The following is a 24143-nucleotide window of genomic DNA, read 5'->3' as shown; positions in this document are numbered from 1 at the left end:
CTCCCTGACAGTTTTTAATAGTGCCGGCGTACTGTCAGCTAGCTCCCTGGCAGTTTTTAATACTGCCGGCGTACTGTCAGGAAGCTCCCTGACAGTTTTTAATAGTGCTGGCGTACTGTCAGCTAGCTCCCTGGCAGTTTTTAATACTGCCGGCGTACTGTCAGGAAGCTCCCTGACAGTTTTTAGTAGTGCCGGCATACTGTCAGGAAGCTCCCTGACAGTTTTTAATAGTGCCAGCATACTGTCAGCTAGCTCCCTGGCAGTTTTTAATACTGCCGGGGTACTGTCAGGAAGCTACCTGACAGTTTTTAAAACTGCCGGCATACTGTCAGCAAGCCCCCTGACAGTTTTTAGTAGTGCCGGCATACTGTCAGGAAGCTCCCTGACAGTTTTTAATAGTGCCGGCATACTGTCAGCTAGCTCCCTGGCAGTTTTTAATACTGCCGGCGTACTGTCAGGAAGCTCTCTGACAGTTTTTAGTAGTGCCGGCGTATTGTCAGGAAGCTCCCTGACAGTTTTTAGTAGTGCCGGGGTACTGTCAGGAAGCTCCCTGACAGTTTTTAAAACTGCCGGCGTACTGTCAGGAAGCTACCTGACAGTTTTTAAAACTGCCGGCATACTGTCAGCAAGCTCCCTGACAGTTTTTAATAGTGCCGGCGTACTGTCAGGAAGCTCCCTGACAGTTTTTAGTAGTGCCGGGGTACTGTCAGGAAGCTCCCTGACAGTTTTTAAAACTGCCGGCGTACTGTCAGGAAGCTACCTGACAGTTTTTAAAACTGCCGGCATACTGTCAGCAAGCCCCCTGACAGTTTTTAGTAGTGCCGGCATACTGTCAGGAAGCTCCCTGACAGTTTTTAATAGTGCCGGCGTACTGTCAGCAAGCTCCCTGGCAGTTTTTAATACTGCCGGCGTACTGTCAGGAAGCTCTCTGACAGTTTTTAGTAGTGCCGGCGTACTGTCAGGAAGCTCCCTGACAGTTTTTAGTAGTGCCGGGGTACTGTCAGGAAGCTCCCTGACAGTTTTTAAAACTGCCGGCGTACTGTCAGGAAGCTACCTGACAGTTTTTAAAACTGCCGGCATACTGTCAGCAAGCTCCCTGACAGTTTTTAATAGTGCCGGCGTACTGTCAGCAAGCTCCCTGGCAGTTTTTAAAACTGCCGGCGTACTGTCAGGAAGCTCCCTGACAGTTTTTAAAACTGCCGGCGTACTGTCAGCTAGCCCCCTGACAGTTTTTAGTAGTGCCGGCATACTGTCAGGAAGCTCCCTGACAGTTTTTAAAACTGCCGGCGTACTGTCAGAAAGCTCCCTGACAGTTTTTAAAACTGCCGGCGTACTGTCAGGAAGCTCCCTGACAGTTTTTAGTAGTGCCGGGGTACTGTCAGGAAGCTCCCTGACAGTTTTTAAAACTGCCGGCGTACTGTCAGGAAGCTACCTGACAGTTTTTAAAACTGCCGGCATACTGTCAGCAAGCTCCCTGACAGTTTTTAATAGTGCCGGCGTACTGTGAGCAAGCCCCCTGACAGTTTTTAGTAGTGCCGGCATACTGTCAGGAAGCTCCCTGACAGTTTTTAATAGTGCCGGCGTACTGTCAGCAAGCTCCCTGGCAGTTTTTAATACTGCCGGCGTACTGTCAGGAAGCTCTCTGACAGTTTTTAGTAGTGCCGGCGTACTGTCAGGAAGCTCCCTGACAGTTTTTAAAACTGCCGGCGTACTGTCAGGAAGCTCCCTGACAGTTTTTAAAACTGCCGGCGTACTGTCAGCTAGCCCCCTGACAGTTTTTAGTAGTGCCGGCATACTGTCAGGAAGCTCCCTGACAGTTTTTAATAGTGCCGGCGTACTGTGAGCAAGCCCCCTGACAGTTTTTAGTAGTGCCGGCATACTGTCAGGAAGCTCCCTGGCAGTTTTTAATAGTGCCGGCGTACTGTCAGCAAGCTCCCTGGCAGTTTTTAATACTGCCGGCGTACTGTCAGGAAGCTCTCTGACAGTTTTTAGTAGTGCCGGCGTACTGTCAGGAAGCTCCCTGACAGTTTTTAAAACTGCCGGCGTACTGTCAGCTAGCTCCCTGACAGTTTTTAGTAGTGCCGGCGTACTGTCAGGAAGCTCCCTGACAGTTTTTAGTACTGCCGGGTACGTGCCTGGCACTGCCGGGTCGATGAAAAAGTGGCTGGCGGGTGACGTCACGCAGACCCACCACTGCCGCCCGTCTCCCGGCAGGCAAAGATCCAACCCCAACTGCCTTGTTATTTCACCTCAGAATAGAACTCACTGATTCTCCTTTTAAGGAATGCTTTTATTGTCTGGTCTAACACCAAGCAGCACACCAATCCATACACCATCTGGCACACACTGGACTAGTAATCGACCAAAATATCTGCCGGTTATTGTAATTTTTTAGATAAACGGCATCGGTCGATATCTGCGCCCACAAGGCCGATTTTTCTCTGTGTGCTGTTCTGCAGTGGAGTCATTAAAGCTCCCCCTAGTGTCCATTCCACTAACACTAGGATAGCTAACACTCACAGAATAGCTAATGCTAACAGGCTAGCTAATATGATAGCTAACACTAACAGGCTAGCTAACAGGATAGCTAACTCTAACAGGCTAGCTAATAAGATAGCTAACGCTAGCTAGCTAACAGTTACTTTAGCTAAGCTCAGCTAACCTACAGGAGAGAAACTCCTGTTTAAGATTTAAACTCTAGAGCAAACAAAACACTCAATACAGCCAGACAATTCTCTAACTATCCCAGTTCTCTAACTAGTAAATATAGTCTTTGTGTTTATATTACGTTATGTGTTCATCTCATAAATACGATATACTGTACGTTGTGAAGGCATTATTAATTGCAACTCGATACAATGCGAAATGTACCAACCTTGATAGTTAATTTTAAAAAAGCTAGCTAACCTATCTAACTCCTTCATTGATTTAATTGATTGAGTAAATACTGAGGTATTGAGAAGCTCTAAATATCAGTTAATTGGCAAAATTACCCACGGTTTACTCAATTCAGCCTTTTACTGGGCCCATTATTAGTGTGGGTGTAGTACTAAATCAGGTGTATAGAGATGATAGATATTATAGAGATATTATTAAATGTGTGTCGTGGTGCTAAATGTGTAAGTAGTGTGTAAATAAAAAGTGATTAGGTTGATGTGGGCTGTAGTAATGCAAATGTCAGGTGTGGCTACTGTAATGAGTAAATGGACGAAAGGATGAAAGGATAATTTATTATATGATATTATTCATGATCACAGATGACAGCCACACTTTCCTGGATATCATCAAAATGTACTTTTCAGAGAATGCTATGGCAGCCCGCTCAAGGAGTAGACTGGACTATTTACACTGGAAAGAACTAGTTTCCCACAGCTCAGATTCTCTCATTACTCTGTAATGTCACTGACTGTCTAAGGTAAGATAATATTGTTGTAATATTTATGTCAGTATTTTACCCATATTCTGTGTGTGTTTTAAAAAAGAATTCATTGCCTCTTTTTTTACACTGCACACTTTCCAAATGTAAATGTTTCTCAAACATTCAATGTTTAAGCCAGAGGCATTAAAGTGAGTTTAGAGTACTATACTATTTTAATCGTGTAATTCCAGATGGCTGAAATGTGTATCATTATTGTTGTGAATACATGGGGGAAAATGCAAGGTAAAAATTTGTTGTGATGAAAACAAAATTTTGGCTTTGTATATCAGCCATCGGCCACTTGTGATCTTTAAATATCGGCATCGGCCATTAAAAAAAAAAACAATATCGGGCAACCACTACACTGGACACACACCGGCATGCCAATCTGCACATCTTTCATTAGCAGTCACACCTATCGACACATCTTACAACAGCAGGTGCATCAATTGGCACAAAACGCAACAGGTTAGTGTGCAGATCATCCAGCACATCAAATAGCTGAAATGGGCCAGTACACCGTCCATTACACCAATCAGTGCATTTTACAGCACCAGGCACATCATACAGCAGCATCCCAATCAGCACATCTTATAACAGCTGGCACACCGATTTGCACAAGTTACAGCAGCCGGCAAACTAATCTGCAAATCTTACAGCAAGTAGTACACCAACCAGCACACCAAATGAGCACACCTTGTACTTTCTGGCACTTTACAAAAGTCATAACACTCACTGGAACACCAGTGCATATCAGCATATCGTACAGCAGCTGGCACACCAATTAGCACATTTTACAGCATGTGGTACAACATCCAGAACACCAACTGGCACATTTTACAGTATCTAAGATACACAGTGGTATGCCAATCGGTACAATTTACAGCAGCCATCACACTAATCAGCACTGCTTACAGCTGCTGACACACACACTGGAACATCAGTTAAGACATCTTACAGCAGCTGAAACCCAGTCCTGCACACTAATCCACACACCTTGCTTCAGAATGCATAATGCATCTGGCACACAAATCAGGACGTCCTACTGGCATATGATTGAACAACAACAATGGGCAACATCCTAAAACATCTGGGGCACACAGGTTAATAAATAAAACAAGATGTCAAATTATTGACAATCTTTTTAAATAAAGATTAAATTAGATTTGATGTATTTTTATCTCACATTCTGAACATTCCTATTATAGTTAATTAAATATATTTACGTATGGTCACTGTCTTGGCAAAAAAATGTATATCTGTAAAGTAGCAGCACTGTGTGGGCTTTTGCACATCTTGCACTTTTTTATACGCACGGTGTGTTTTTTTATTATTATTGTGTGTTTTGTGTGCTTTTACGCATTTTGTGTGATTTTATGCAAGGCTTGCGTTTTTACGCATTTTGTGTGTTTGCGCGTTTCGCTCACATTTTACACGATTTGTGCGGTTTTACGCATTTTGTGCGCTTTTTTGCATTTTGCGCACATTTTTGCAAGGCGCATGTTTTTATTTAAATTTTTTTTTTAAATATTTGTTAGTATTATTATAATTATTAATTAATTAATTAGTCATTAATATTATTTTAGTAGTAGTTTGTTATCAGTATTAGTATTATTTTTGTATTATTATAATGAAGAGGTTCTTGGTTAACTGTAACAGTGTGCTTATTGGTGATCTGAGGTGGTTGTTGTAGTAGTGTGTGACCCTCCCCCCGCCCCTCGCTGTGTTTTAGTAGCTGGAGGACACTCCGCTGTTTCCTCGCTCTGACGCCATTTTGTGAGTCGTCGTTGATCAGCAGCTGATCTCTTACACTGCCGTGTGAAGTGCAGGGAAGGTAAATGGTCGCTTTTGGGGTGAAATTCTGGGTTTTATCGGGTTTAATATGGTAATAATGTTATTTTAGTGTGTGTTCTGTTGAGTACTGGGCAGTTAATGCTCGTATCTGTAGCTACAGTGGACGAGTGGGCTTCTCCTACACCTGCCTGCTACAGTTATCCGTTCCACCTTAACTGGTGCGGAGGATTACACACAGGCCCCCGTACAGCACGTTCACTGCTGCAGCATTTAAGGTGGAACGGATAATTTTATATTACTCGTTTACTTTGTTTACTTGCTACAGATTGTACAGTAGGGCGATATGGCCTGTTTATCGCGTTGTTCTGATGCGCTGCGGGTTACCGCGGCGGTAACACGGCTCTCTGTGACCGCTGTTCTCTGTGTGTATATGTGTGTTTGTAGGCCTCTGTTTGTGGATCATGAGCGGCTGTCGTATATTCATCGGGCGGCTGAATCCCTCCGCCAGGGAGAAGGACGTTGAGCGCTTCTTCAAGGGCTACGGGAGGATCAGAGACATCGACCTAAAGAGAGGCTTCGGGTTTGTGGTGAGTCCGTCTAACTAGTTTACTGCAGAAAAACACCCACAGATACTGCAGCTCAGCCCGGGTCGTGTAGGAGAGGAATCTGGTTATTTCAGTAGGTGTGAAGAGGGTGACCTAAATACTGCCAATAATACCACTAATCCACCTACGTTTTCATTTGGTTCGTTTTATTTACCCCCTTTATTAGTTCCACCCTGTGATCATTTGTCTGAATTAACCCTGCAGTGTGATAGGCTGAGAGGCCTTCTATGAGTGCCATTATCAGCCGGTAATGCACTGTAACCAGAGCTCTCCATGTATTACTCCACCACATACAGGTAACCTAGCAGTAGTACAGCGCTTAACAGCCAAACAGTGCAGCTACAGAGCAGCAATGGAACTTTTTAAACTCGCGGAGCGTTTATAACCAAATGAGATCATATTTTCTAGTCCTCTTTAACTCTAAATCTTTCAATAAAATAATAATGATATCACAATAATACACTCGTGTTATAACGTGTAATATTCACACAGCAGTGGCAATATTGCACATTATTGCACAAACCTCAAGTGTATTATTGCTTGATTACAATATCCATGTTTTGTTCAAATATAACCAGGTCACAAACACTGCAGATGCAGCTTTGTACTTTCACGTTGACCCTGACCCTGCTTCATCTAACTATTGTCCTCAGAAGTCCTGAATTAATTAATTTATCAGTTGTATGAAGGATTCCTCAGTGCCTGCCCAAGGACTGCCAATGCCTTAGATGGAGATTAATTAAATTTATTTGTTCGAGATGCACAACAAAAACTGTTCTAACTAGCCTCACTTAAATATGTATGCTCTGCTATAGATTGAAATATATCAGATCTCAGTAACTTTAACTATGTTTAAATGCCAAAAATTACTTTTATATAGACTGTCAGGATTTGAACGATTTGAGCTCCAAGGGTTTTTTCTTACATGATGAGGGGTAACCCCAATATTCCTGTGTCTTTTGGCCATAAGGGGCCATCAGGGAGGTTGTGCCAGCTGGTGCCTAATGGCAGCTGCAGCAAATGACTGTTTGCCGTATTGCTTGGAGCTGGGTTTCTTAAGGCCCTGTCAGACCAAGTTGATTTTTTCAGACATAACAAAAAGACAACAGATGCCACTTTTAAACTGAGTCAGACACTTTTTCTGTCCTCCATACTGTGTAAACGGGGCTAGAACCTCATCAGCTCTCATAAATGTCTAAACAAAACTAATGATACCTCTTTTAGAAGCAATGTGGGCCAGGATGTTTAGCATTTTTAAGGCAGGCAAAAATCTGCATTGACTAGATCAAAGATCTTTTTGATCTTTTTGAACTCTGCTAGAATTGTGCAGATTGTGGCCTATTGACCCAGATCTCCTTACATAAAGCTGGATTGAGGTTACTTTCCCAAATTGGGCCCATCTCTTCAAGTAACTCCTTGAGAGGCAGTCAAAAGAGGGGTGGTATTGACCCCTCTTGTTGCCAGAGATGAGAATTTATATCTCTTTTGGTACGTAAGCCGTTAAAGCAAGAAATGCTAGCTAAGGAGAAAGCGGCCATGTTGCTAATAGTGGCATACAGAGCCCAATCCCCTTATCCAATTTAGAGTATGCTTTCATTGGCATACAGTGAGAAAACAATAGTATTTCTACCACCTATGCATTAAAAGTGGGATCACACGTCCATATTGTGGAAAACATGCAATTGAGCAGCTTTAGCTGCCTTCCTACTTGGCTACTGGGGGTAGTAGAGACATGGGGCTTCTTTTGACAAGAAAAGAGTGCATCTATAAAAATAATCACTGCCTTTGCCTGGGAGTGCTGCAGATGCATGTGTCAGCATCTATTGCTTGGGCTGGTTGTTTTAATAAAGATGGTACGCACCAGAAATGAAGTAAAGGGGGAAAAAAAAAATAAAAAACTGACTGAAATCCCATAATCTTCGTCAAATAATTTAGACTGTTTAGCTCCACTCCAGTAGCACTAAAGAAACCTTGTGGGCTTTACAGGGAAGAATGCGAGAATTGTATAAAAGCCAAAGCATGCTATATAGAACAGGCAGAGATCCAGTTTGCCCCATGCCAAAAATATGAAATGTGTTACTGTAAATTTACCACACATTTCTCCTTTGCTTTGTCTCTGCTTACGTATAGGAGTTTGATGATCCGAGAGATGCTGAGGATGCTGTATATGAGCTTGATGGGAAAGAGCTGTGCAATGAGAGGTAATTATTATTTTTTTATTATAATTAATAAACAGTTAATGGTGTCATGGTACTCATGTCTCTAGTCACTATAAAAAGACACTAGTCACTCTAGTTTCTTTTAATGCAGGGTGACTATAGAACACGCACGGGTCCGCCTGCGTGGAGGCAGGGGTCGGGGAGGCGGAGGACGCTTCCCAGATCGTTATGGCCGTGGCTCACAGGATAGCCGGAGGTATGTTGTAACTGTTTATAAAAATTTTACTTCTCTCTTGTATTGTCAAGGTTTGTTTATAATTTTGCGTTGTGATAACTTGCGTATGAAAACCCCTTTAGGAATCCCCCTCCGATGCGCACTGAGAACCGTCTGATTGTAGAGAATCTTTCTTCAAGAGTGAGCTGGCAGGTGAGTGCCCACTGCTTTAGTCTGTAATGTGTTCTGAATCTGAATAAGGTAAATCTGAGCATGTTGAACAGTAAATTAATAAACTTTTTTGAAGTATTATGAGTCATTTGCATTAAAGGCAAATCTGTAAAGGCAAAGAGTTCTCATCAAGCTACCTGAAAACATGTTTTAATCAAAACTATAGGTATGTAGCTTACTGCAATTATTAAGGACATTATACAGACGGAAAAAGATCATACACTAAACCATAGTAACTTGCCTGTTTTAACCAATTGTTCACCCCTTTATTTGCCAGCCTGATCGTTGTGTCGTATGGAAGAGCTCGCTAATGGTGGCCCTAAGCCCTTCAGGGTCCCTCTCTCTGGGTTGAGCCTGAGCCCCTCGTGGCGGTCTGTGTGGTCCTCTCCTAGTTGACCCCTGCTGGTGTGTGTGAACTCGCTCAGGGGGAGCTTTCCTCTCCTCTAGACGCATTGGCTGCCGCCTTACGGCGGAAATGGGACGGAGCCGTGCTGAAAGAGAGAGCGAGAGAACGAAACAGAGAGGGGCAGAGAGAGCAGAAAGGGAAAGAGACAGAGCAAGTCTGTGGCGTATTCGATCGAGGGGGTTCGGTAATTTGAGAGGCTTCGCTCGGTTTCCTCCCCCCATCCCGCTCACATGTGGCCCAGGAGTTAAGCTGCCATTCGAGGTTTTGGTCTGGGACAGACCCAGTGGCCACGCTCCCAGGTATCAGTCCACTCTCTTCCTCCCTGTTCACTCTCAGTGCCCCTACGGGGGCACACAGGGCGGGACTGGCAGGGGAAGCCCTCTGCCCTACCGCCTACAAAATGGGAGGCATATGTATTCATTTTTTACTTGTCTGTCACAACAAGCCGTTCCACACAAATCCTTTGCTGGTCTGCTCTAAACACTTACGAGGTCCAAGAATATCAAAGCACTTCTGAAATTTTAAAAATGTGCATTAAGCCAGTCACATACATGATTTATCTCTAGGACACTCTTATTTATGTACATTCACAGAAATTGAAGTATTTTTATTTTTTTTTCTTGAAAACAATCTGTGACAACTAAACAGCAGCATTTATATCATCCACCTTAATATTTTGTTGAACTCACTAACAGTTACATCTAGATCCACAGGAATCTGCTGACCAGGTTTAAACTGGTGTTTAGAGATTCTTGGACTTAATATCCTGTCGTCAGACTATTCAATTAGACATTCATTTAGGCATATATGTATATATTTTTTTAGTATATTATTAATTAAGTCTGGATTTGGTGCATATTCCAATAAGAGTGCTCTTTCACCTGTGTAGGACTTGAAGGATTTTATGAGGCAGGCTGGAGAGGTTACCTTTGCTGATGCTCATCGCCCAAAGCTCAATGAGGGGTAAGCTTATTTACTCTTTATTTTTTAATTTGAAACTCTTGATTAGCAACAGTCGTGAGATTTTCTTCATTTTTAGCAATTTGTTTAACTGTATCGATGTACACCAAGGTATTTAACATTGCTAAATCTAGAGCAAATCTTCTGAAAGATATTTGTCTTGAGGCATGATTTACACAAACTTTGTGTGCCTTTTATACAAAAGCCCCAATGAAAGTCATACCTCCATTTTAATATTTAACATCAATGCTTTGTCAGTTAGCTCTTAGGAAAAAAAAAATGTTCACTTACTTTTTCCAGCCTGATCTGTGGATACATAGTGTGCTCAAAAAAGGCACCAGTGTATAGTACATTTAGTTTGTATTTGCTTACAATTGTTGCTCAGATAATGATTAGATATAAATTATGAATAACAGTTACCAAAATGTCAAACCTGTCAAACTGGTTCTTTAAATTTGGTTGTGTTTTGATTTTCTCTTCACAGTGTGGTTGAGTTTGCCTCCCACAGTGATCTGAAAAATGCTCTGGAGAAGCTATCTGGGAAAGAAATCAATGGAAGGAAGATCAAGCTCATTGAGGCAGCCAGGAAAAAGTGAGTACTGTCTATTTTTAACTGTCCACTTCTGAAAAAAACAGAACTTTTCAGTGTTTTCTCACATGCTAAATCAATTTTTACTAAGCTCAAGTACCATTCCACTGACTTCTGTGGTCACATAAATTGCTAAAGTATTGAATAAATGTTCAGCAAAGTACAGTTTTTATTTGCATAAGCTTTAAAGAAAAAGAATATTATTCTAGGTCTTATTTCACAGTTAATCTTCTTCAAACCATCTGCAACTTTAACTCTCTGAATATCTCAATTTTAAGACATTATCTATATCTATATATTTTAAAACATTAAATATGTGTCGAGAAGCATCAGTGTATGGGCACATGTAACACTCTCCAGTCTGTTTTGAATTATTGTTTTTGCAAATGTTAATTTACATATGACCACATTACTGTATTGAACTGATGCACTGTTACTACACCTAGTCTGTAGCCCAGTTACATTTGGGAAAACAATTGAACAGTGAGTTAGCAGTTCCTGACAATTTCACGTTTTATCATTGGCTTCTTTTTAAATGAAGCACAACACAGGGCAGCCAATCAGTACAGAAAGGTTTTGCATATCAATGCTGTCGCATAAAATAATCTTGTATCTGAAAAATGGCACCTTTTAAAAGAGAAATAAAAGATTTCTTAATTTTCAGTGAAAGGCAATGTTTATTGAGAATTTATTGTGAATGTTGGTGATCCTGCTGTATTGCATTTGTTTCTCATGCTCTTCTGTTCTTATCCTAGGTCCAGAAGTCGCTCCAGGTCCAACAGCTCATCCCGTTCCCGTTCTCGTAGTCGCACGCCATCCCGCAGCCCCAAAGCCCACAAACGCTCGCGCAGCCGATCCTCAACCCCCTCACCCTCCCCCACCCAAAGAGCTAAGGAGACGAAGCGGGCCCGTTCAGAATCCAGATCTCCCCCACCCCAGCGGGCCCCAGCCTCTCGCTCTCCATCCACCGACAGCCGCTGCTGAAGCAGCTCCACCCATCCCGCTGAAGCTTCACTCTTCGGTCAGACACTGTTGGTCACGCTTGTGTTTGTTTAGCATCTGTTCCAAACTGGCGTTTCAACCCTTGTGAGCGACGGGACAGATTTAATATCTTTACAGCCACTGATAGCAGCAGTGACCTCGAGTCTGAAGCCTGCTGTGCACTCACAGTCTTCAGAGGTAAATTCATGTCCGTAGACAGAGCTGCAGTTTTCTACTGTTCTCGGTAAGCTTTGCATTTGTGTCCTCTGAGTAGTGTCACATTTCCCCTGAATGAGAGCTGTGATCTTGCTAGTAATATTAATAGGTGAGTACCTTTTTTATATTAATTTGTGCTTTTAGTCATTGTGTAACAGGAAACATTCAAATGCTGTTGTGGCACCTTGCATACTTCAAGCAAATGTTGTGTGTTTGTTTTATGTTTCATCAGTCAAATATAATTTTTGTTTCGCTTGATAGCGCTGAAATTGAGGACCTTGTTTAATAAATTGGTGCAAGTTTAAACATGTTTTAATAATTGTGTGGAATTTGGAATTGTATGTTTTATTTCAGCATCAATATGGGTGTTGGCATAAAGGGTTTTGATGCATGCCACCTGACTGGGAATTGTCTGTCATTTTCTTATACTCTTCTACTGTAAACAAACCTTTCAATATCATTGGACATTGATTTGAATTCATGTATTACCAAATAAACTCACAAGAATCCTAACATGGCTGTACTGTTATTTTAAGTGATTAATTTGTCACAGTACAATGAAGTGTTTTGTGAACTTCTTTGTTTTGACCCAGTTTGTATTAGCATTTAATACTTTGACTTTTAGTGCCTCTACCTAACAACAAATGGTGTGCGAATTATACAGTGACAATTGGGGGTATCAAGTTTTTCTTCAGGGTGAAAAGGGAAATTAGTACAGCGCAGGTGCTGAAGTCTTGAAGACATGAAGTCTTCATGAAGACATGAAGTCTAAGCGCTTACAGTCTCCTGCCTGCTTGCTTGCTTACTGTAATTTCAGCAGTACCTAAAGGATAAATCCACTACACCAGCTAATGTAGCACATACTACATAACTTTTTGTAGTCAGGGCTCATGAATATTTATTATACAGAAAAAAAAAGGTAGTAAATCCTACAGAAACACATACAATGCCATTTGGTAGCTACCAGGCATAGGCCACCAATGTAGTCTCCAGCTTTGAACTTAACCTTAAAACGGATCAGTGTTTTGCTTCAGTAATGTAATTAAAAAATAAAAAAGGTGTGTTTTAATGTGTTTGAGTGCATCAGTTGTGTTGTGAAGAGGTAGAGTTGGTATACAGTGAATAGCTCTATTTTAAGTAATGTTTGAATCCTTATTATGGTAAGAACTACTCAACTAAGTAAAGGAAAAAAGTACTTTAAGAAAAGGTCAGTCAATCTGAGAAATTTCAAGAATTTTGAAAAATCCTTAAGGGCAACTGCAAAGACCATCAAAAACATTATGGTGAAACTGGCTCTCATCCGGACCGCCTCAGGAAAGGAAGAACAAGAGTCACCCCTGTTGCACAAAATAAATTAATCAGACTTACCAGCAACCAGTATTTTGGTTTGACTACATGATTCCTTATGTGTCTAGTCTAAATGACTACAGTATTCATTACAATTTAGGAAAAAAAATACAAACTGAATGATGTGCATTTTTAACTGGTACTGTACATGTGATTTCTTAGTTTTTGAGTGATGTTGAATCATCCCAGAAATCTAGCGTGTCTTGTAATAGGGCAATTTATAAACGATTTGGTAAAAAAAAAGTGCCTAACATTAACGTTTTGTATATGCGTATCCATGTTCCTAAGAAACAGCATGCCATTCCTACCTAAAATGCAGGAGTGGGTGTATATTAAAAGCCTTTAATTAAGCATGAAGTGAACCAGACAAATGTTTGACAGCAATCATTTTTGTATATACACACTTACTGATCAGCCATAACATTTAAACCACAGACTGGTTCCAGTCTGTCAGTGGAGGTATGAGGCAGCTTATGAATGATTTGGTATATAAAAAAGGTTTCATCACTAGCATTTTGTATATACATATATTTTTCTGAAGAACAAGCACAAGTCTTCAGCAAATCTTTAAAAGTCTTTAGGGACAGTATATCTGTGTGTGGTTTATACTTGTCTCAGGTTTTTACTGAATGTCCTGCATTCCCAGTTCATACACCACTTTCTTCTTCTTTGAAAAAAATCTCTCGTGGCATCTGAAGAGGATGATTAAGACCAGCGCCTCGGACACTTGGAAGAAAACGTAGACGAAGGGGAAGAGGTAGAAGGGTCCTATGACCTCAGGAGGGAAGGCCACCCTCAGGATGCTGGCACACAGTTGGTTGTTCTGGCAACCTGTCTCCACGGCAACCGTCCTCCTACAACTGGGTGTTAAAATAAGAATGATGAGCAAGCTTTGAATCTGAATCTGTTAGATTCATACAGTATACAGGGAGCAGAATGAGACATGTCTTCACTTGATCCTTCAAACTGTGTGCAAGTACTTTGTGAATCATATTTATTTTAATAGTGTGAGCTGCTGCCTGCATCATGTTTTAATACCAAGAACAGACTATGGTTCATGGGAAGAAAGTTTTTGATGAGTTACTTTGCAATAACAAACTGACAAGAACAAGAACATAGGATCTATTGAGGTTCTGTGTACTTGCTATTTTATTATCTATATTAAATGGTACCACTGTGGACTATAACAATAACATCCACCTTCCAATTTAGTCACTATATTGCAAAGATAACCAGCTCAGCTAAGGCTACTGCAGCACGGTTACTTACAACAGCTTCCCAACAAAACAGAAAACATAATTTGTATCAAATGAAATAATACTTGACAACTTTACTACCAATGGAAGCTCATACTCGCTACCTAAAATATATATATATATTTTTTCTCATTATTACGTGAATTGCTTACTTATTATTTTGAGATACTAAGTTATTTTATTGAAATTCTAAGTAGTTATTTAAGATTTATGCTGTCTAGTAGCTCAAAATAATGACCTAGTATCTCAAATTAATGTTGTAGTTTTTCAAAATAATGGTCAGCATCTCAGAATTAATAATTTAGTATCTTAAAATAATGAATACTTATTATTTAGTATGTCAAAAGGAGATATTTTGAGTTTCACATCTTAAAATGATGACTTAGTACCTTTAAAACTGGAGCACTGAACAAAAAATATTAGAAGCTTGGTAAGTTCACTTACGCTGGGTTAAGCCTGAAAAGGGCAGACAGAAGGTATCCAAGTACATATCCGATCAGCGGCATCAGTGCTGCTGTGGTCATCAGTGCAGGTGATGTCACTGTCAGGATGGTCTTTCCTAATGTAATACTGGCCAGAATAGCAAGGGCTGTAAATGCCAATCCCATTATACTCATCCCAACCTGAGAAAACACACAGAATAAACTCACCCGTCTTTTCTAGCGCTGCATATTTAAATATGTATACACAACCTCAAATCAAAAGATAGTTAAGACAGTAGGGTAAAAGCCAATAATTTACACGTTTTGCTTGCGTTTAGGTCTTATTTAGTCCCATTTTTCCTGCAAACACATCTTAAGGTACAGCACTACAGAGTCATCATCACATTTTTAAAAAATCGACACGTTTTCCATTAAGGGTCAACCCAGTCCTGATAACAGTCTGGACGGTCCTTTTCAAAAACATCTGGAACACTGATTCATCTGACTGCAGTTTGCAATTCCAATAAAAGATGTTTGATCCCAGTTGATTCAGAGCCCAGAGAGGACAACGCTGCTTCTGGACATGGTTAAAATAAGGCTTATGTTTTGCACAGTACATTTTTAAGTGGCATTTATGAATGTAATTCTGTGTTGTAGTGCATGACAATGTTTTGCCATGGTAATGTTGAATGATGGTTCTTGCTGTTGTGCCATCTGTGGGATCAAAGATCCCAGAAGTTTAGCTTCAGCTTGTGCACTTGCCCTTTACACACTGAAATTCCTTCAGATTTCTTAAAAGGTTTTACAAAATTTTGCAAAGGGAACAATGAAAATCTCTTCCAATCTTAAACTGCATAAAACTGAGTTTTTCTTTTACCTTTTTTGTACTGAAGAATAACTGTTTATTACACTTTGGGTGTATTGACAAATATCTTTCAGTTATGATTACTTATCTTAGTATCTATAATGACATAATCATTGTGTGAAACCTTGTATTTTATATGCATTAACCAATACTCACCTTACATTTGATCATTTTTACTCACAGTGTATTTTACACGCATTTATATAGAAGATTAACCAATAATCACAATATATCCTTTACATATATAGTAAAACATTGTTTGATCAGGCATGTGACTAACACAGACTTTATTATGACAAATTAACCCACACGATACATAAGGCGTTTACTAACACATAGGGTCTATTGTATGGCGGTCTAACCACGCGCCACTAACACATTAACATATAACACATGAGATCTATTGTGAGGCTTGTGTAGCTCATGCTTGAAGCATTTCGTTTACTGCATGTCTCTGACTAACGACCATCAATCATCAGCTAGTGCACTCTGGATGAACTAAATTGATACAAAGGAGACTTCGAGACGAACAGTGCGGCCTTTCTCTCTGTGCGTGCAAAATCCTTCACCTACCAAAGCGGGAGGACGCGCGCACATAGGGAGGGCGGCACTGTCTAATTACTGGAACAATATCACACTGTCTGACTGGACCCAGTCAATTCTTAAAACAATACCACACTGTCCGGCTGGATACAGTCAAGGCCAAACACTAGTGGTCCGGTCAGACCTGTGAAACTTGAACACTAACACGTGAGAATATGCATACTAACATGAGATGATTTTAGCAACGCCTCATCAGCAGGCTTCACGTCATTTGGGGTATAAACATGGAGTCAGATCAGAGGGGGGTCAGAACTTCTACTGGGACGGCTGTTAACTGTTTTGTATGTATTGGTTCTCCTGAATTCAGTAATAAATACTTGGTTTGCTTTCAACTTCACTCCACCTGTCTACGACTCTCTATCAAACGAACACGTAGGGGAGTTGTACCCCGGACGAGAGGTGGGGGTTAACCCACCTTTCATTTTACTTACAACAATTCCTTTTATTTATTTTATACTTATTATTCATTTATAGTTGTCCTTGTTTTACTTTTAGCCTTTTACATTTTTATTTAATTAATTTATCATTTATTTATGTTTTATTTTATATATTTTATTATTCTAATTATTAATCTCTTTATAATTATTTTATTTCTTCTTAATTAAATATTTGTTTATTGTTTGCTTGGTTTTCTAATGCTTTTTTCATTTAATTTTGATTGTTTTGTTTATGTAGTTCCTTATTTTAGCTCACCTGATTAAATACTTGATTAAAAAAAAAATTTCAGCCTCTCTAATTCGTAAATGTTCGGCTGCATTGAAAATGAGGGTTACCCTCAATGTATTACAGAGTAAAAAAAAAGGCTGATTGATTGAATTTAGTTTATTGTTTATTTTTTTATTTTTGTTACCTCATTATTAACTTTTGATTTGAGGTTGTATTTATGTATGTGATCAACCATAACATTAAAACCAATATGTCAAGTGGTGGGGTATACAGAAAATATCCGGTGAGTAAAGAGTCAGTTCTTGAAGGTGATGTTTTGTAAGCATTAAAAATGGGTTTAAATAAGAATCTAAGCCACTTTAACAAGAGCCCACATTGTGAAGGGTGGATGACTCTGGGGACAGAGTGGGTGTTTGTAGTATGCAGTGGTCAAAGAATGACAACCTGGGAACCAGTGATAGAGTCGGTTTGCTAAAGGTTCATTTAGGTGATTCATGAAAGTCCCACGGCAGATGGTTTTAATGGTTTGGTTGATCAGAGTTTATGTTCATGTTAACTGAATCCATGCAAACTCTTTGATGTGAACAAGCAGATTTGTTTTATCCTCAGACTACAAGCTGTGTTGTACCGGTGCCCACCTTTGTGACGATTTTGGCATACTTTGGTACTTTGTAGTTGATGAAGATGCCGACAGCGCAGGGCACCAGGGTCATGACTAAGCTGATGGTAATGTTTCCGTAGGGTACAGCGTTCTCCAGGCCAGGAAAGCTCTGGCAGTAAAGGTAGAGCAGCAGGGGCATCATGCCGAGTGCCAGCACTGTAGAGCAGGTGGTCATCACAATACTGAGACAGATCACACACAAACAACTGATGAAACAGAAGCACACTGTGCTCACAAACCTGCATGTACTCACAGTGAATTCATTTAAAGATTAATTTAGTCAAGAACCATTTTTGGAACAGTGTATTTGTAACAATTTTAAATATGTGTGACCTCATGTGTGCCAGTCATTTTAGCCTCATTATAAACATGTTGTGCAAGACACTGTGGCAACAGTTCAACACGCATTTTAGGTCATAAGTCATGACCATTGTCCTACAGACTCACCTGTTCTTTTGAAGTTAATCTTCTGATACAATATTATAATTATAATATAGCCAGCAACAACATTGCAGGCTATATTATAATTATGAGTATTATGATTATCAATTATCAGTAGACAATAGGTCATTAAACCTGTACTCTGTCACAAATAGGTTACAATGAAGAGCCATTTACAAAGCTTTATATTTTTTAAAACAGTGAGACCATGTTTAGACAGGGACTCATGTACAGATAATAGCACATATATTGTCACACAAATCTTAAATCTTCAAAAAGTTAATTTTACAGGAGAACAAAATCTTAGATTTTTAATAGAAACAACAGCAACAATATGCAATCATCTATAAATAATCTTAATAAAATCAGTAAAATAAACAACTTCATTATACACAGTATATTACCAAAAGTATCCACTAGCCTTATTGTGTTTGGTTACGTAAGGCTTGGGGTGGAGCTTCTCGGCCATGGAAACCAAATAAATGAAGCTCTCTACACATTGTTTTTGAGCTTATCCGAAGACTACATGAATTTAAGAGATTTGGATGGGTGAGGGAATACTTTTGGTGATATAGTGTATTAGGACTGGACATCACCACTGATTTTCTGAATTAATTTTTTTCTAATTCACAAGGTCCCAATTCTACTCAATTTCCAATTCGATATATAGATTAATTTAGGAATATTCCCTATTTATCAGACATAAATACAGTAGTGAGTGGATGATTATTTCTGTATCTATTTAAACTGCTTCACTTCTGTAATACTATGTAAACTTCTCCAGAGCACAGTACTGAAGGGCTTTATACCTTTTTAGCAATGCCTGCATTTGCCATTTTTATTGTTTCCCAGTTTACCAGACTTTTTAGTTACAACAAGCACCTTAATCTGTAACAACCACCCCTACTCATGGGTTATATATAAGTTATATATAATGTTCGCACTTTTCTACTCTGTTAAAAGCACACGTTTCTCACAGCACCTTTAGGGTTTGCTCCATAGCTTCAAATCAATTTTCACAGTGTAGCTAAGTCATTCTCAATCCTGGTTCTGCCACTCTGCACATTTTAGTGGATCTCCTGCTTAAACACACCCACTGTAACTCTAAGGGTTAGAAGTGTACCTGAGGTTCATATCTCCCTTGATTGCCAGGGCCAGAATGTTGGAGAGGTTTCCTCCTGGAGAGCAGCCACACACCAGCACTGCCACGGTCTCCATAGGGCCCAGCTGGAGCAGTTTAGCTAAAGAGAAGGCTGAGAGGGGCATAATGCCGTACTGAGCCACCACAGCGATGGCAACTCCTTTGGGCTTCCAGATGTGATCCTTTATCTTCCAGACGTCCATAGTGCAGCCCAGGGAAACCATGGTGAGAAAAACAATGACTAAAATGATCACGTTGATGGCCTTATCCACAACTTCAGGAATCTCTGGATAATCCACAGAGGAGTTAAAGAAGGTGAAGTTCGTTTGGTTGAAAGTGACCTCCATTATTGGTCTGTTCTGGCTGTTTCTCTGTAAAGCAAAGACATTATTATCAGTTAAACAACAGTCCAGATGATTAGTTACACACATCATAGCAGTAAATTTGTTAGCGGTTAGCCTGTTAGAGGCTAACGTAGCGGTAAGTCTGAGAACTGATACATTTTGATTTAAGCAGAAGAGGAAATCATTTGGCATTATTTATTAACAAAGCGGTTAGCTTATTAGCAATTAGCCTGTTGGAGCTAGCATAGCAGTTATCCTGTTGGGGCTAACATAGCGGTTAGCTTGTTAGCAGTTAGCCTGTTGGGGCTAGCATAGCAGTTAGCCGGTCAGGGGTTTAACATAGTGATTAGCTTGTCAGCGGTTAGCCTGTTAGGGGCTAACATAGCGGTAAGTCTGAGAACTGGTGAATTTTGATTTAATCAGAAGGGGAAACCCACTTTGGCACTATTTTTTATCAAAGCGGTTAGCTTATTAGCAGTTAGCCTGTTCGGGCTAGCATAGCAGTTAGCTTGTTAGCAGTTGGGGCTAACATAGCGGTTAGCTTGTTAGCAGTTATCTTGTTGGGGCTAGCATAGCAGTTAGTCGGTGAGGGGCTAACATATTGGTTAGCTTGTTAGTGGTTAGCCTGTTAAGGGCTAACATAGCGGTTAGTCTGAGAACTGATGAATTTTGATTTATGATACATAAGTTAACATAAGTGAACAGTTTAACATAAGTTAGCGGTTAGTTTGTTAGCCTTGGTTAAACCAATTCTTCGTTGAAAAAGCTCAAAGATGAAATAAAGCAGGAGTAAACATTGGAATTGAGTTCGACAGATAGAAAGCTGCTCCTTTCCCCAAAAAACAGGTAAGTTAGCTACTTTATCCTGGTAATTTAATCACAACTACTTGGTTAGACATTTTAATTCATTAAAAAAAAATGAGTATTCACATTTATACAAGTGGTCTGTGTACACTAAGATAACAACGCAGTGGGTAATTTAGAGAGCTAGCGTTAACTTAGCTTGGTTAGCTAGAGTGATTTGGACTGTGCTGGCTAACACAGTCATGCTACTCATGCAAACATGAACTGCAGTCAGTTCGGATGTGTCGTATCTGATTGCTTCCACTGCAGTGACAAGTTTACCGAAAATATACGCCAGAAACCAAAAGTTAGATGCTATATTGACTCAATTTAGCTACGAATGTGATTTTATGTTAAACAATTTCTTATGTCCAAAAAGAGTAAAAGTAAACTATACTTATGACCAGTCCTAGCAGCTAACTAGCTTTTTAGCGGTTTATTTATCTGTCTATTGTGTAAAGTTTTGTCAATATAACAGTAGATACCTGTAGAAGTTATTAAATTCATCTTGCATGAGTTCAGTGTCCTCCCCTTGGCAACCCGGGTGAGCTTGGTGTTTGTGTGGGAGTGGACAGGGGAGACTGTGTAGCCATTTCACACACTCGCACTCATTTCCTACTAATTGCCTTTTAAAACCAGTTAAACTGAGCTCTCTGACACTCTGTGTATCTGTACCAGAGGCTACCTTAGCAAATAAGCTTCAGAAAAAAACTACAAATTCACTCTGCATTTTTATTTATAGCTTCTGTCTTATTGTGTGATGTGGGCTTGTATGCAGCTTTTTTGATCTTATGCCCAGTTTGTGTACAAACTTTTGTTTAAAATTTGATTTTTGTTGCCATTGAGAATAAGTGGGGAGCAAAATTACATGCCCACCTACTGTACTTCTGCTCACCTGATATACCTGGATATACTTTCTCAGGGCACTCATTTATTTGTTGTTTAATTTTCATCCTTCATTAAACCTAGAAAATTGCACATGTTAATTTTCATCCATTAGCATACACGCTTTTCTAAGGTTAATGATGTCATACTTCTCACATTGTGTTTAGTCACATTGGCTTTTTCCATTTTTAGAGATAACACTGCAGTATTTTAATAATAAACCTAACAAACTGTGCAGTAATTTACTTCATGTTATCTAGTTTGAATGAAAAGTCAAGCTGAAAACTCACCTGTGACGCGCAAGTTATGTGAGTAAAGCGGGTAAAATAACAAAAGGGTTCTGCGTTTGCTATCGGTGCCTCCCTCTTCCTTTTAACCTCTTGATCACATGTGTCAAGTGTGATTTTGGTTTTGAAGCTTGTACAGGATTTTTTGTGATTTTATACAAAGGACATTTATATTTTCATATATTTATCTATTATTATACACAGTGAAGTCACAATATTATGACCACCTTCTACAAGCATATAGAAGCACTTTATATTTATATAATTTATATAGTTTGTATTATTATTATCATACTTTAATATTTTCTTTTTTCACCCAAATCTTTAATGGTAAAGACCCCACAGTGCAGGTATTATTTGGGTGGTGGGTCATTCTCATCACTGTGGTGACCCTTGGCTTGGTGGTGTGTTAGTGTGTGTTGTGTGCTGGTACAAGTAAGTTAGACACAGCAGTTCTGCTGGAGTTTTTAAACACCTTAGTGTTGAACTAAGTCACCACTGGACTGAGAATAGTTCACCAACCAGAAATTTCCTGCCGGCAGTCTTTATCAATCTGGTTATTGATTTGTAATCTACAGGAGTTTGAGTAAGGAAATGAGTTGAAGTGAGTTTTTATAGTAACTGATTGTATACTAAACTGTTGGACTATGCCTTTAACACCGGTAATCATGTTTTCTCTTGCTCTTTGTCCCACAGATAAAACCCATGTGACTGCAACCTGCAGACCCGGGCAGATGTTTACACAATCAGAGAAACACAATGATGTAACAATTATTTCATCTGGGACAAATCTGCTTTCAGCCCTGGGTGCAACTCAGATTTTTTGGGGTGCCAACTCAACTCTTTTATCTTTCAGCAACCACATCCTACACAGCACAGCACAGCCCACAGTGAGTTTCAGAATGGCAGGTTTTGCAGGATATCGTTTCAAAACAAACAACATTTCCATATAGAATAACTTAAAAACAGTTTATCTGATTTAAACCTGTGTCTTATGCCAGCCTTGCAAATCAGCAGCGTGCAAAGAAAACAACAAGATGTACCTCTTGGTGTTTTCCAATTTTCTTCAGAATAGTAGAGTTGTTTATGAAACGTACTATATTATAATTAGTTGCATTTTATAATTTAGCTGCATATTACTGGCTAAATACTTTAACATTTTACAGGTATCTTATAGAATGCTGTCTTTTGTTTAAGGATTTATAGTCTATTACTGCAGTTTTTAAAAATACATATGGTGGTGGAACTGAACAAATCCATACAGTTACTGGAGAAATCAGCAACCTCTATATATGTGTCCTATGACACAGATTCATGGGTCTTATGCAATTTATACTGACTGAAATAACTGTAAATTGTATATTTTTGAAAAACATGCAGATCAGAGGCATGCACCAAGCTGAAGATAAGCTGGTCTCTGAAAGTTAAAGATCAAAAAAAGAAAAGAAAAAATAATTTAGGTTTGGACACCTCAAAAAGCCATCCTCTTTTGATCTTCTGCTTTTAAAAAAGGCATTATGTTTGCATCTGGAATTTTCAGGTTTTAATTAAACATGCATGATAAGAATCAGTCCATAATTAATTGATTAGGCTTATTCATAATCTATTCACCAGGGGATGAAAATAATGCAAAAGTTTTTATATTGATTCTAATTCTTACTTCCTGTCCCAACAATCAGCAACCATTGGCTTCTCTACAATAACCAATTTGCTGAAAGCAGGAGAAACACTGCACAATATTTATCTAGACACTAGAGTAGCAGTGCACTGTTATAAAAAAAATCGTAATGGCAGAAAATAAAATATTTTATGCATTCATAGCATAAAAATGATCATCAATATAAAGCTAAAAAAACAACTCCTCTCCAACTGTTGAGCACAGGGATAAACAATTATGCTTTTGGACAGTGCTGCAGCTAGTGGCATGAGGAAAATTGAACTGCTGGAGAAGAATGGTTTTAATTAAATACCAGAAATTTCTAGATTCAAACGTAACATTATTTTTTTTTAAAGCCAAAGATAAAAAAAAACATTGTTTTAACAGTGGCCCTCCTAAACATACAGCCCCCTTAATTTAACATAATCAAAATCTATGGAGCATTTCATGTAATAAATGTAACTTACCAAATAGCAGGTCTTACGATATGATATGTGAAAAATAGGTCTGTAGATTAAAGGAATATTTTAGCTTGCTCTACTGCATTTGATTAAATTTGATTGTGGTTGTAGATCAGCACACTCATGCCAATGTTCACACTATAGCACAACCTTAAGTATTATTGCGATTATACCCCAAAAACTGATTTATAAGAAAGGTTACTCACAATCGTGAAGACCTACAGCTCCAGTCTGTTGCCAAGAACTGCTGCATTTAAACACTGAGGGTCATAAAGTTGTCACATTTAGCACCTAAAAAAGATAAGATACTCAACCACTAAAAAGGCGTCTTCCCTTCCTACCTCAGAGTAAGCAGCTCCACCCACCAGTAGTAAATGATTTTAGTGATATTCACACTGAGTTTCTGAATTCTCTCCCGTTACAGTGTTTATCAGTTTATACGTTAATCGAATCTTCAGTACTTGAAATGTGAGACACAGCTTTGTGATCAAAGTGCACATGTTACAAAATCCGCTTAAAACCTGATGTTCTATTTTATATTGGGCCATAGGCTATGTTTTATATACTTAATGACCAATGACTGTGTAAAAGCATGGACAGTGCAACATTTCCTCACAAGTAAAGCCATCACCCGTCTAGTGCCTTTGCTGGTTGGTTGCAATATGATGTGTAGCTCCCCATCTTAATATGT

At 39.3% G+C, this 24143-nt stretch overlaps 2 protein-coding genes across 3 annotated transcripts; one reads left to right on the top strand and one right to left on the bottom strand.

Moving 5' to 3' along the window:
- The first annotated feature begins 5150 nt into the window (after positions 1-5150).
- On the top strand, positions 5151-12086 carry srsf5b (serine and arginine rich splicing factor 5b). The gene is made up of 8 exons (XM_007232922.4): positions 5151-5252; positions 5657-5799; positions 7948-8018; positions 8128-8232; positions 8334-8403; positions 9717-9790; positions 10272-10379; positions 11132-12086. Exons 2-8 carry the CDS (start codon positions 5674-5676, stop codon positions 11358-11360), a joined length of 783 nt encoding a protein of 260 aa, XP_007232984.1. The 5' UTR covers positions 5151-5252; positions 5657-5673; the 3' UTR covers positions 11361-12086.
- Positions 12087-13242: 1156 nt separating this feature from the next.
- slc10a1 (solute carrier family 10 member 1) lies at positions 13243-23746 on the bottom strand. 2 transcript variants are annotated; one of them, XM_007232921.4, is made up of 5 exons: positions 23659-23746; positions 18958-19346; positions 17371-17575; positions 14621-14799; positions 13243-13780 (listed from the first exon to the last, which is right to left on the bottom strand). In XM_007232921.4, exons 2-5 carry the CDS (start codon positions 19320-19322, stop codon positions 13543-13545), a joined length of 987 nt encoding a protein of 328 aa, XP_007232983.1. In that variant the 5' UTR covers positions 19323-19346; positions 23659-23746; the 3' UTR covers positions 13243-13542. The 2 variants fall into 2 exon arrangements, with proteins under 2 accessions (XP_007232983.1, XP_015456685.1); XM_015601199.3 differs by lacking the exon at positions 23659-23746 and adding an exon at positions 23459-23541.
- Between the last annotated feature and the right edge of the window lie 397 nt (positions 23747-24143).

The sequence above is a fragment of the Astyanax mexicanus genome, chromosome 1, assembly GCF_023375975.1.
Source record: "Astyanax mexicanus isolate ESR-SI-001 chromosome 1, AstMex3_surface, whole genome shotgun sequence".
In the NCBI taxonomy this organism is placed as follows: Eukaryota; Metazoa; Chordata; class Actinopteri; order Characiformes; family Acestrorhamphidae; genus Astyanax; species Astyanax mexicanus.
This window is presented reverse-complemented; position numbering and strand designations above follow the sequence as displayed.

Coding starts and splice junctions, on each gene's coding strand:
- srsf5b (XM_007232922.4), top strand. CDS start 5,674: ATGAGCGGCTGTCGTATATTCATCGGGCGGCTGAATCCCTCCGCCAGG. Junction 8,404..9,716: donor CTTCAAGAGTGAGCTGGCAG/GTGAGTGCCCAC, acceptor TCACCTGTGTAG/GACTTGAAGGATTTTATGAG. Junction 10,380..11,131: donor ATTGAGGCAGCCAGGAAAAA/GTGAGTACTGTC, acceptor TTCTTATCCTAG/GTCCAGAAGTCGCTCCAGGT.
- slc10a1 (XM_007232921.4), bottom strand. CDS start 19,322: ATGGAGGTCACTTTCAACCAAACGAACTTCACCTTCTTTAACTCCTCT. Junction 17,576..18,957: donor AAGGGAGATATGAACCTCAG/GTACACTTCTAA, acceptor GATCTGTCTCAG/TATTGTGATGACCACCTGCT. Junction 13,781..14,620: donor CTTTTCAGGCTTAACCCAGC/GTAAGTGAACTT, acceptor TTTAACACCCAG/TTGTAGGAGGACGGTTGCCG.